The sequence below is a fragment of the Barbus barbus genome (assembly GCF_936440315.1).
Source record: "Barbus barbus genome assembly, chromosome: 17".
NCBI classification, from domain to species: Eukaryota; Metazoa; Chordata; class Actinopteri; order Cypriniformes; family Cyprinidae; genus Barbus; species Barbus barbus.
The window spans coordinates 9,039,154-9,052,377 of record NC_136745.1 but is presented as its reverse complement, the minus strand read 5'-3'; the positions used below and the strand labels follow the sequence as shown (position 1 = coordinate 9,052,377).

At 32.3% G+C, this 13,224-nt stretch overlaps 1 protein-coding gene across 1 annotated transcript in view; it reads left to right on the top strand.

Annotated features, from left to right (window-relative positions):
* Nucleotides 1-13,224, top strand: part of LOC306883674 (protein diaphanous homolog 1-like) — a 111,183-nt gene that overhangs the window by 21,679 nt on the left and 76,280 nt on the right. Inside the window, exons 2-12 of the mRNA XM_079439053.1 lie at nucleotides 1,413-1,439; nucleotides 3,165-3,320; nucleotides 4,443-4,544; nucleotides 6,002-6,132; nucleotides 6,215-6,298; nucleotides 7,986-8,055; nucleotides 8,136-8,275; nucleotides 9,674-9,779; nucleotides 9,860-9,970; nucleotides 11,001-11,119; nucleotides 12,285-12,401. Coding sequence (XP_079295179.1) covers nucleotides 1,413-1,439; nucleotides 3,165-3,320; nucleotides 4,443-4,544; nucleotides 6,002-6,132; nucleotides 6,215-6,298; nucleotides 7,986-8,055; nucleotides 8,136-8,275; nucleotides 9,674-9,779; nucleotides 9,860-9,970; nucleotides 11,001-11,119; nucleotides 12,285-12,401 — 1,163 coding nt within the window. The remainder of the gene's footprint in view (nucleotides 1-1,412; nucleotides 1,440-3,164; nucleotides 3,321-4,442; nucleotides 4,545-6,001; nucleotides 6,133-6,214; nucleotides 6,299-7,985; nucleotides 8,056-8,135; nucleotides 8,276-9,673; nucleotides 9,780-9,859; nucleotides 9,971-11,000; nucleotides 11,120-12,284; nucleotides 12,402-13,224) is intronic.

Here is a 13,224-nt window from a genome sequence, read left to right as displayed (position 1 = left end):
GCACAGTTATTAACATGATAATTCATTAATGGCTGACTTCTGCATTTGTTGACATGACATGGTTAGATTCAGATGGTAAATAATATATAATGTTGTGTGTCCATATTAGAGATAATCACCATGTTTAGAATGAAACCATACTATTTAAAAACATATTAATCATAACTTATAATAAAATATAATTTGTTGTTACTATAGCCTACTGTAAATCTATATTCAATTATTATTGGATCTCCTTCAATGCTTTCAGAATCTTTACTTTTTAAAATGATTTTGTTTCTGTATTTTAAAATATATTTAGATTAACACATTTGAATGACATTATATTTATTGAACAAATTCTTTTATTTTTCGAAATAAGCAGAAAATAGTACAAACTTTGCTAGTTTGTAGCACAAACTACAGCATTATTTAAAAAAAAACAAAAAAAACATTATTTCAACTGAAGTATTTATATCAATGTCTTTTAGCCCATGCTGGCCCCCTTGCCACCTCATACATTTATAAGATTTTTCAACAAAGTAACTCCATTAATGTTCAATACAACATATATATTTTTCTGCAATTATGCATTTTAGTCACAGTGAATAGCACATTTTTTCTCAAGGTGTGCCTTTAGCCCCGTTGTACCCTTCATCTGTAGTACAAAATAAAATAACTGCAGATTAAACAAAAATAATCTATTAAAGGAATAAAGTTAAGTGGTATTTCAACTGATATTTAGTAATATTTTGATATTACTTTCTCTCTGTGGCGATTATGAGTATTTCATGTATACATACACGTGACAATGTTATCCGCATTTCTGTGGCACAGGTCACGTGATCCCTGCTGGTTTTGTTTTGTGAGGTCAAAGGTCGTGTGTCTTATCACATTCCATGTTCTCACTCACAGATTCTCAAGTAACATCTGGAGAATCTGCATTGTTTTGATTGGTCACCATAGACATGCCTGTTTATAAGCAGGTGACTGTTGATTTCCTGGGAAGAGGAAGTGATGCTCTGATGTTTATTTGATGACCTCCTCTGCCCCCATGTGGCAGGATTATGCTTGTGCAATATTGTTTTGTTTTTTTCCTGGAGTCCTGGAGTCCTGGAGCCCTACCAAGTAATCTCTATTCAACAGCAGCAGTTTCTAGTTTTTAGAAAATGTGAATTGAAAATGTATTTGATTTTTATTTTTTTTCTCTCCTGTCTCAAATAGAAATTCTATTGCATTAATATAGTTTTGAAATCGATTCTGATTAGTTTATGGCCCAGTATGCCTTTCCTTTCCTTTTCATTTCTTTTCTATTTTATTTCTCTTTCCTACTCTTTCTTTTCCACCCTTTTTCCCCTCTGTCTCTCTCTGACTGTTCTGTTGTCTTTCTCTGTATTTAGTGTTGATTTTTCTCTTTGCTGCTCCCTGTACAGACTCTCAAACGGCTGATTCCTGATGAGGTAGGTGCACATGTGTGTTTTAACACTCTTCCCCGTCTCTCTGTCACTCCACTGATATCATCACCAGCCACTGTCCCCATGACCTTTAACCCTTCACCTCGTACCATGTGTCTGTAGCGCACACTTTGCCTTACATCCGCCGTCACCCGTCGGATCACGGCTGACCTCAGATCAGTGTTTGTGTGTCTCAGAAACTGATCTGACGTCAGTGTTCAGTGACTCTCACACACACACTCACTCCTGTCACAGCCAGAGGAAGCGTGTGACATCACGCTCACATGTGTCACGGGTCAAATTCAAACTTTGCCAAAATGCATCTTGCCCAAATGTCTATGGATTCATATTTGTGTCAAGCAGAATCATGCGATGAGGACAGTCTACACAAAAGATTCATATAATAAGAGAGCAGCTGCTAAGAATATAATTAAGCAGCATGTATAATGCTTCAAGAATATGGTTGTAAATGTTTTTTCTTCCTTTTTAATTTTTTTTAATTTTTTTATTTTTCCGATATTGACCCAGTCAGACAAATACAAATTAAACAATTAATTAACAAATTAATTAACTTATTTTATTTACTTATTGTTGCTAATCTTCAGTAATTTACTTTTCTTTTTTTTTTTTACTACTTTGGCATTTTTACTTTACTTGCTTGCTTGCTTTTTGTTGTTGTTGAATATGGGCAAAAAATCTTTGCCCATATTCAAATGTGTTCAAATTGGTTATTTGGATCAACAATATTTAGCTAAATAAATATGAATGTTATGGTAAATATTTTTGATTCCATTAACTGCTTTAAAAATACATTTTAATAATACGAATAAAAAAAAATCATATTTAATCAATGTCAATCAAAAAAAAAAAAAGCCAATCAATGTTTTTTTTTAAATTAAAAACAGTGTCATGGTCATCCAAACAATTTGTAAATCAAGATGTTTTTTGAAAAGGATGATAGATAGATAGATAGATAGATAGATAGATAGATAGATAGATAGATAGATAGATAGATAGATAGATAGATAGATAGATAGATAGATAGATAGATAGATAGATAGATAGATAGATTTGGCTTTTCTACCATATATTTTTTTTCAAGACTCTCTGATACTTTGTATACTTTTTTGTATTTAAAAAAAAAAAAAAAAAAAAAAAACAAGTATAGATTTAGGCTTTCAGCCTTTATGATCCGCTATAATAAAGATATTTAAGATTATTGACGAGACGTTGTATAAAGCAGCTTCTGTTGTTTTGTATTGAGTGTGATGGAGGATGTAAGAATCTCAGATGTTTCTGCTGCTTTACTCTTGTCTCGACTTGAAAAGGTTCCTCAGAGGAGCCGTATTTCAGGATTGTTCTGGAATGTCTTTAAATGCCTTTTGTTCTTGTTGATTGACAGACTTGATAAGCTAAAAATATAAAAACAATTAAAATTGAGAGATCAGTTTGTTGTTCCCCGCAGAGCATGTTCTGTCAATTAAACGGTTTCTGTGTTCAGAATGAAATACTAGCACACTATTTACTGCGAATGGAAGGTCAGATTTGCATTCTGGGAATTAGTGAGTTCTTGTTATATTCTACGCCTTTGTCAAAGCATGCTAAACTGTGCATGTAGGATGTTAGTATGCCATTCTGAACATGCAGTGACTTAGACACAGAGTGTAAAATCCTCCTGTGTGTTTTTGCTGTGTTCTGAGCATTGACCTTTGACCTTTGACCCTGTGTCAGCTGGAGCGTTTCACCAGCATGCGGACGAAGAAGGAGAAGTCAGGCACGATGGGAAACAGACACTTGTCAGCCGCCCAGTATGAAGTGCCGTCCCAGAGTGCCTCGCTGAATGAGCTGCCAGACGAGTCTGTGCTGGAGCTGTTTGAGCAGATGCTGGTGAGTGTGTGTGTGTGTGTGTGTGTGTGTGTGTGTGTGACAGCTTAACCTGTCAAAATCTCCATAAACCTCATTTTGGACACATTCTCATTTGTAAAACCGGTAAATATTATTTTTTTTTTTGCAACTGTAAAAATGCAGAAAGTTTTCTGTTATTCTTATGGTTTGGATTAGGTTATAATATTTATAATTAGCTGTATAAAAAAAGATATATAAAAACAAAAGACTATGCAGTATTCCAATTTAGCTAAGTAAACGTGTTTAAAATATTGCCGTTTTCATTTCTGACCCATTTGAGTATCTATGTGTTTGTTTGTTTGTGTGCCTGGTTTAAAATATATGTAAGAGTTTAATTACAGTTAAGTGCACTAATTAAGTACAATTAAACTACAGTGTTAATGAATATGATGTGTGTGTGTGTATATATCTATATATTTATTTATTTATTATTAGTTATTTGGGTCAACGCTAATTCTAATCTAATTTATATATATCAATAATAATAATAATAAAACGTACATAAAGGATAAATTTAAATATCCCAAAAAATATATTCATGATAAGCAGTAAGCACATTTTTTTGGTTGAACTTGTTAATTCATTAAAAAGAAACAAACAAAAAAAAACTTTACAGCAATTTTAAAGCAATTTACACTTTCATAGTATAAAATTATTGATCTTTAAATAAATATATAGATATATACACACACACACACACACACACACACATCATATTCATTAACACTGTAGTTGGATCTATTCATTAATTAAAAAAATTGTGATATGAATAAAAAAAACATTTAATAATTTCATGCTAAAAGTAAATTAATTAAAAATATATTAATTATAAATTCATAATAATTGTGGGATATTTAAAAAATATGAAAATAATAATAATAAAAAGTGTGATAAAATGTTTTTTAAATTATTAATTAAATGTTTTCATATTTTTTTTTTTTTTATTATTAAATTAATTTTCATGATAAACACCCTTTTTGTTTGGCTCTATTAATTAATTTAAAATAAAATAACAATTTAATTTTAATTAAATGGTAATATGAATTAAAAGCAATATTTTCCCGTTATATTTTCCTTTAAAAAATCTTTTCTCTGTGTGTGTAGGTGGATATGAATCTGAATGAGGAGAAGCAGCAGCCGCTGAGGCGTAAGGATATCACCATCAAGAGAGAGATGGTGTCTCAGTACCTGCACACCTCCACTGCTGTAAGAACACACACAACATCTGTCTGTCTGTCAAAGTTTAGTTTGAATTGACTGAATCTGCTCTAAACACACACATTGTCAAATCTCACAGACGTTCTGTCTGAATCTGAATCCATCAGTGACAGTCTCAGAGGTGCTGAACATGATCAGGTGCGCTTCCTGTGGCGGTTTCATGCTCTTCCTGTCGCACTCACAGGATGTGGTTCAGATTTCTCTACAGATGTCAGAGAGGACACTGCTGCTCTGGATCAGAATCTGCTTTCTTAGGGCTGCCACAGGACTAGTTTCACTAGGAGACATCTTATTTAATCTTTTCACCTGTGAAATATTGACCCAGTCAGACCAACACAGATAAAGTGATATAAGGACACACTTATGTATTTATTTTAAACTTTACTTTTAGTTTCATTTGAATTAGAAATATGATATTTGAAGTAGAAATATGAAATTCACTATAAATGTGTGTGTGTTCGAACAGTAGTGTCTAAATTGTCCTTATTTTGAAATGGGAATAGTGTTAATACTTTTATTCAAAGGCACAGTAAAAACATAAATATGACCCTGGACCACAAAACCAGTCTTAAGTCGCTGGGATATATTTGTAGTAATAGCCAAAAATACATTGTATGGGTCAAAATTATCCATTTTTCTTTTATGACAAAAATCATTAGGATATTAAGTAAAGATCATGTTCTATGAAGATATTTTGTACATTTCTTACCGTAAATATATCATAACTTAATTTTTTTATTAGTAATATCCATTGCTAAGAACATCATTTGGACAACTTTTAAGGCAATTTTCTCAATATTTCGATTTTTTTTGCACACGCAATGACTTTTCAAATAGTTGTATCTCGGCCAAATATTGTTCTATCCTAACAAACCATACATAAATGGAAAGATTATTTATTCAACTTTCAGATGATGTATAAATCTCAATTTTGAAAAATTGACACTCAAGACTGGTTTTGTGATCCATGGCCACAAATGTTACAAAATATTTATATTTCAAAGAAATGCTGCTCCTTTGAACTTTCAATCCAGAAAGTACTGAAAAAATTTCAGTTTTTACAAAAATCTGAAGAAGCACAACTGTTTTGACTGACAATAATCAGAAATGTTTCCTGAGCAGCAAATCAGAATGATTTCTGAAGGACACTGAAGAGTAATGATGCTGAAAATCCAGCTTTGCATTTTATTTTTGATTAAATAAATGCAGACTTTTGTGAGCAGAAGAGACTTCTTTTAATAGCATTAAAAATAGCATAAAAGCATTAAATTTTGCTTGTTTTTCTAAAAAAAAAAAGCTAAAACAGATGAAAATGCTTCTACTTAATGCATGCCATGTAAAGGTTTAATCAGCAGCACTGAGGTTCAGTTTGAGGCTTTGTCTCATCATTACAGGCGAGTGACCTGATCATCCCGTAAACTCCTTTGACCCTCTGTGTGTTTTAGGGGAAGAGTCAGAAGGAGAGCTCCAAGTCAGCGCTGATATACATCCAGGAGCTGAAGACCGATCTGAGAGACACACCGTTACTGAGCTGCCTGGAGTCATTGCGTGTGTCATTAAACAACAACCCCGTCAGGTACACACACACACTTACAGTGAAGTGTTTCTATGTGTCTGATATCAGCTGATCATTATGTATCGTTGTGTGTGTGTTTCAGTTGGGTCCAGACGTTTGGAGCTGAGGGTTTGGCTTTGCTTCTGACATTCCTCAAGAAACTTCAAGACGAGAGAGAAGAACCTTTGTATGACATAAATACAGTAACACACACACACACACGTTTATTTTCTAGATGTATCTTATATTAGAGTGATTCTGTATTGAGGGAAAGTTTTGACTACTTTTACCATATTTCTGAAACAAAATATGAAACAATATTTCATTCAAATTTAGAGCTTTAATATAATCTTAAGATGTTATTGTAATTAGTCATGACCAGGGGTGTGCGATATTGAAAAGAAAATATATCTCAATATTTTGGGGAATTGTTTCGATAACGATAATTAGACTATATTTTACAAATGCATAATGTTTTTATGCATGTAAACACAATGTTTTTAACCATAAAACATTGAATACTGATATTTGAAATTATTTAAATGAAAATATATTTTAAATGTGAAATTAAAATCGCCAGTAGGTGGCAGCAAGTCACTGTTAATAAGTCATTGCAACTGAACCAAATCATTTAAACGGTTGATTCATTCAGGAATGAAACATCGTCATGTTGCTCAGAGACGTGAAACAGTGCCGTGGCTGTTTGGATTTTTTTTTTTTTTGAAATAGAGCAAAAACAGGCAATATGGTGTCTAAAACGTAAGTCTCATAATATTAACTTATTGTTTATTGAACTGTTGTATAAAATCAAAATCACATTTGTAATCATGCTTAGTTTTGAAGAAAAAAAAAAACACTCTTCGTGTGATTTTTAACTATATGAAATTTGAATTTTGTGATATTTCTTAATGCATTTTAGTAGACTGGATCATGCAGTGAAAGAACACTAATGCACACGTGCACTGTTTAACCCACTAGACTTCATCACATAATGTATGCGTGCACTATGTAGGTGTCTTATCAAATTGCACATCGTTAAAACAACAATTACGATATTATCGCAGACGCTATATATCGCACACCCCTAGTCATGACTAAAGGGTTCGTTTAGACACGTAACTCTGTAAATCCTGACATATGAAATAATAGTCAGAAATATCTTATTATTTTTAATTGAATGGTTTATTTAACCTTTAGACAAAATATTAAAACAAATCTAAAAAAAATGCATGTGTGTTAAGTATCTTATTTGACACGTCAGGCTTTTATGACTTTTATAGTCTGATATAGTGAGAATATTAAGGAAAAACAGCACAAACTGAGCAAAAATATGCAATCTAGAGCAGGAGTGGATATTTATATGGACAAAAAGTATAAAATTCTGATTGTAATGTAAATTAGTGGGATCTTTATAACAGTATAGCAGATGCTTACATAAAATGATATAAATATCAGTCCATATCTCCAATAACATGTCTTATTATGATGATATTTAAATGCTTGGTTTGATGATCATAACATATAATGCAAGGCAATGATGAACGAATAAATGTTCTTCAAAAGCCTGATGGTCACATTTGATGCTCACTGATTTTTCTAAAAAAAAAAAAGATGTTTAATCAAGTAAAGTTGCAACTTCAGCAACAGCAAAGATTTGATCATGTTGATCATTTAGAGGCTTTATAAATTTGCTCATTATATATAATACAGTAGGATTCACAGGGTTAGTATTTTTATACTAATATATTATGTTTGTATTGGCCAATTAGCATCCAGGATCACAACAATCCATGTTATAATATGCAAATGATTTTAAAATGCACCTCATGAACATGATGATGTGATTTGTCTCTCTCAATCTCTGTGTTTAACAGGAATGCTGGGATTGGTGTAAAATGTCAGCATGAGATCATTCGATGTCTCAAAGCGTTCATGAACAACAAGGTCAGTGCAGATCTGAGCTCATACTGTAATATAGATTGTGGGAACTGTTATTAATGACTCTGTCTGTCTGTCTCTCTCAGCATGGTCTTAAAGCCATGCTGACGTCAGAAGAAGGAATCCCTCTCCTCGTCAGAGCCATCAATCCAAAAGTCCCGCACATGATGGTGGATGTAGTCAAACTGCTGTCTGCCATCTGTATCCTCGAGCATCCAGGAAACACGTGAGTGTGAAGCTGAAAGCAGAAGCTGTGTTCACATACTCAGCAGTGTATTCAAATGGCATTTCAATAGCCGTACAAGCTCATCAAGTGCCAATTAGACGCCCAAGAACAGAAATCGTGTTCATCTGAGGAAGTTACCATAGAAACAGTCTTGTGGGACCAATAAAACATTTATTCTGTCACTATTTACCACTTTTTATCACTATTTACTTTCTTGTAACTTATAGAGATGTAAGACTATAGATTTGCACAAAATAATATTTCACAAATAAGACAAGTATGTGGTTTAAAAATTATATATGTTATTTATTTTATATTTTTGTATATATTTTCTATTATATAGTTATACTTTCTTTTCATTTTAATTGTAGTTAATGTTTTAGTAGTAATATTGTTTACGTGTGTGTGTGTATTATTTATATATATATATATATATATATATATATATATATATATATATATATATATATATATATATAATACATTGTTTTTTTTTTTAATTGTTTCATTTTTATCATGGTAGGTTTTAGCCGACTGAGATTTTCTCATGAAACTTTTTTTTTTTTTTTTTTTTTCTTGAAGTAAAGCTAAAATAAAATAAAAATATTACATGAAAAACATTATGAAAATACTGAGTGAACTGAAATTTAAGTGCTACAATCACGGAAATAATTTTAAAGTTATATAGAAATATATATAAAAAAAGAAATGACAAAAGCACAAACGCAAGTAACAAATTAAAATGAAAATTAAAACTATAAATATAAAAATATATATATATAAACATAAAGCTCATTCAGAATATAAATAAATACTATAATATAATTTATGTAACAGCCCTAAGGCGACATTGTCATTACACAATGTAACAAAAAAATTGTAATAAAATATTAGCTTGTATAAGTTGTCAATATATATATTTGCTTTCATGAGCACTGTTAAATGATGTACAAAATTAATGTGATTTTCATATTCATTGTCAAACTTAATAAATAAAAATATTGTATTTTATTAAAAATAAATGATATACAAAAAGTAATGTGATTTTGATATTCAGAATGTCAAACTTAATAAATATTAAAAATAAAAGCAAAACAAAACTTAAAAAAAATTGTTTCACCGTGTTTACTAAAAATCTTCCCACAGCTCTCAAATATCATTCTGACTTGCATTCAGTTGAAAAAATGCCATTAATTGGTCACCAAAGATGAGCAATCTTTTCAAATGTAAAAAAACCAAACAAACACAAAAACTGAGATTTAAGTGCTAGAGCAGAGAGGGAAGGTTTGAAGATGCCGTGGCTTGCGTTGTGCAAGACTAACCTCAACAGATTACGCTTGAAATGATCCACAGAGTCATGTTAAAAGTGTAAGACGATGGACTGTGTGTGTGTTTCAGTCATGAGCGAGTTCTGGAGTGCATCACTGAGCAGGCTGAAGAGCAGGAGATCGAGAGGTTCCAACCACTGCTGTCCGGCATGCATAAAAACTCCATCACGCTCAAGGTAAAACACTCGCACGCCACACTCCTGAACATAGGCTGCTGACGTGATGTCATTTCACTGATGTGTGTGTGTGTGTGCAGGCTGGCTGTATGCAGCTGATCAATGCTCTCATCAGTCGAGTGGAGGAGCTGGACTTCAGGATCCACCTGAGATCAGAGCTCATGAGACTGGGACTCAAAGACCTGCTGAAGGTCCAAACACACAAAAGACAGCACACCAAAAACTGACATGCGATTAAATACTACTCTAGTTAAAAATTAATAGCAATATTATCTTTAAAAAATATCACAAGGACTTTAATTGATGTGTTTGCATTACTGTAATTATAATTTTTATATTGTTGCAAAAGGAAATGTGCAGAAACACTTTTAAGTGACTTTTGAATTAGAATTTTGTAGAATAACTTCGTAGAATAAATCAGATTTTTAGTATCATTGAGATATTATTATAGTTAATATTTTGAATTAGTTTTTGTTTTTATAGTTCTCTTTTTATTTTAATGTTATCTAATGTTTCAGTAATTTTTTTTTTTTTATGTCTATATAGTTTTTATTCAGTTTTATTTCAGTTTTAACTTAAGTTTTATTGTACATACATGTAAACTCATTTAAAATTAGAAATGTTTTGGCAGCTAGGTGGGGAAAAAAAAGCTTTGTATATATACTTTTTATTGGTTAATGTTCATTTTGTTTGTTTATTTTTAATGGTATTAATTTTAGGTAATGATGATAACCCTGTGTCTGACAGTGTTTTATGTCTCAGCTCTTGTCAGGGATGTTATAGTGAACTGCAACTAAAATTCAAATCGTTAAAATAAATAAATAAAAGAAGTACACACATACATGCATATTAACAGAAATCAAATATATAAGAAGCTTATTTAATTTTAGCTAGTTTCCAATGCAATATTTCTCATTTTAATTTGGTTTATCTTGTACTAAAATAACTAAAAATGAACTATATAAACTTAAAAATTAAAGTTACTAAAACATTGACATTAAAATGAAAACAGAAAAATATAAAAATTAAAAATACTAATAAAAACTATATTAGTATCACAATCATACTGAAATAATCTTATGCAATACAACATGAGCAACAATCTTTATTTTTTTCCTGTTGAAGTTCATCACAACTTGTTACTGACTAACTCATTACTAATATATATAATGGCACAATTAATTTCAGTTTCATTTAGATTCTGTGTGTGTGTGTGTGTAGGAGGTGAGGTCGCTAGAGAATGAGGAGCTCAAGGTTCAGTTGCAGGTGTTTGAAGAACAAGCTGATGAAGACTCTGAAGATCTTCGCTCTCGGTTGGACGACGTCCGTCTTGAGATGGAATATCCTTTACTGCTGACTTGAATCTGTCTAAGACACTTTTGAAGAGCTTTGGATTCAGTAGATGTATTATTTACGTTATAGATTTAATATTTGTATTGGATCTGTGTGTAGTTTAGAGACTGGCCACCAGGTGTCTCAAAAGTGCAGAATCATTATTACAAGCCGAGGCTCATTCAGTATTTTATTACACACTATAGAGCAGGGATCCTCAGATCTGGCCCACTCCTGCAGAGTTTAGCTGTAACCCTAATCAAACACACCTCAGCTGCTAATCAGAGTCTTCAAGATCATTAGAAAATCACAGGTAGGTGAGTTTGATCAGGGTTGGAGCTAAACTCTGCAACAGATTGGCCCTCCAGGAAAAGATTTGAGGAACCCTGCTATAAAGGGTCATATCACAAAATCGTTTTGCCTTACTCTTTAAAAAAACATGTTCTTTTCCCATTTGAAGACATTTCATAACAGAGGTCATTTACATTAAGGCACAGTAGCAAAGTAAAATAAACAAAACAGTCTTAGTTTTATTGTCAGCGAAGAAATTAAAATCTAAATTATGACTGTTTTGTGCAAGAAGCCTCAATTAACATTAGAAAGTGGGCTATAAATACAAAATATACTGAGATGCTGAATAAATAGCCTTTTTGAAAATGTTTTAGGTTTTGTCCACCAGGTGGCATCAGAAAGTCTAGGCTGGATCTTGTGTTTTTGTCGTTTGCAAAAGATGAACAGCAAGAAAAAAAAAAGTAGCCTACTGTTTATTCAAAATATTTATTTGAAAGTTGCATAATTTTATAGTCTTATCACAGTAAGGCTAAATGAAATATAATATTCATGTAATATTCACTGGTGTTATTTTAGAGTTATGTTTTATAATTAATTTCATATGATTTGTTTTAAAAATATTTCTAAATGATTTTCATTTACTTTTAATTGAGTTATAGATTGTCAAATGATTTTAGTAATTGAGGCTTACTGAGACTTACCCCAGGAAACGTTTCTAATTTTCATTTAGATTAATATTTTTCATCAAATATTTTATTTTAGCATTGTCTATTAGGATTTTTTTTTTCTTAAATGGGTTTAGTTTTAGTTACCAGTAATAAGAAGACTGAACAGATATGTTTTCAGTTCTGGAAAGATGTTGTTCTTTAACTGTGTTGTCACTGATATGACTGAAGTCTTCCAGATCTTGATGAACACAGTGAAGGACTCTAAAGCTGAACCTTTCTTCCTGTCCCTGATGCAGCACCTGCTGCTGGTGCGAAACGACTACATGGCCAGGTACGAGCGCTCCCCTTCACCCTACAGTGACCTTTAACCCTGTCGGAAAACTTCACAAGTCACAATTGAATTTTGAGCCAGCTGATGTGTGCTATATTGATGAAACTGTGGCTGACAACTTGACATACATATACAAGCGTGAGCTTCAGAGGTTATTTGACTGTCAATCACTGATGTTACAGCTGTCAACTGCTCTCAGCTTATGAAAAATGGCAGAAAGTGATGTTATTGTGTACTTGCAGAGCAAGAAAAACACCTGTCAAAACTTTGGACAGGTGAAGGAAGGAAAGAAAAAACCTGAATTGAATAAGAAAAAGCGCAACCAGACAGAACGTACAGGGGTCAGATGCAATACAAAAGTCCAGTGTGCTCCCTATCTGTCTACATAGGCAACATAATAAATTAAAGGAATATAATGAACGCTTTTCTCTCTATTAGATGATCATTTTGCTGTTCTCAGGGATTGTCTTCCTCTGAGGGATGAATTTAATCAAAGCAAGGCATCTTGGAAGGTTGTGTAATTCAACTCTTTACTGATTCCAGCAGCCTTTAAGTGGCCAGCAATGACTTGACTTGCTGTAGGCGGGTCTCTAGGTTGCGGAACAGAGCTAATGTCTTTATTTAGGTTAACTGTCGCTGTGGTTAGAGAAGAGGAATGATTTTGGCGTCCTGTCTGTACAGACATTATTGGATCTGCTCCCCTTGTGTTACTCCAAACCTGTACGACTGACTTCTCTGGAACATAAAAGAAGAAAAAGACTTGTTTCTTAAGCAATTACAATGAACGGAAAACTTTCAAGCCTCAAAAAAGTATGCAAAAGCA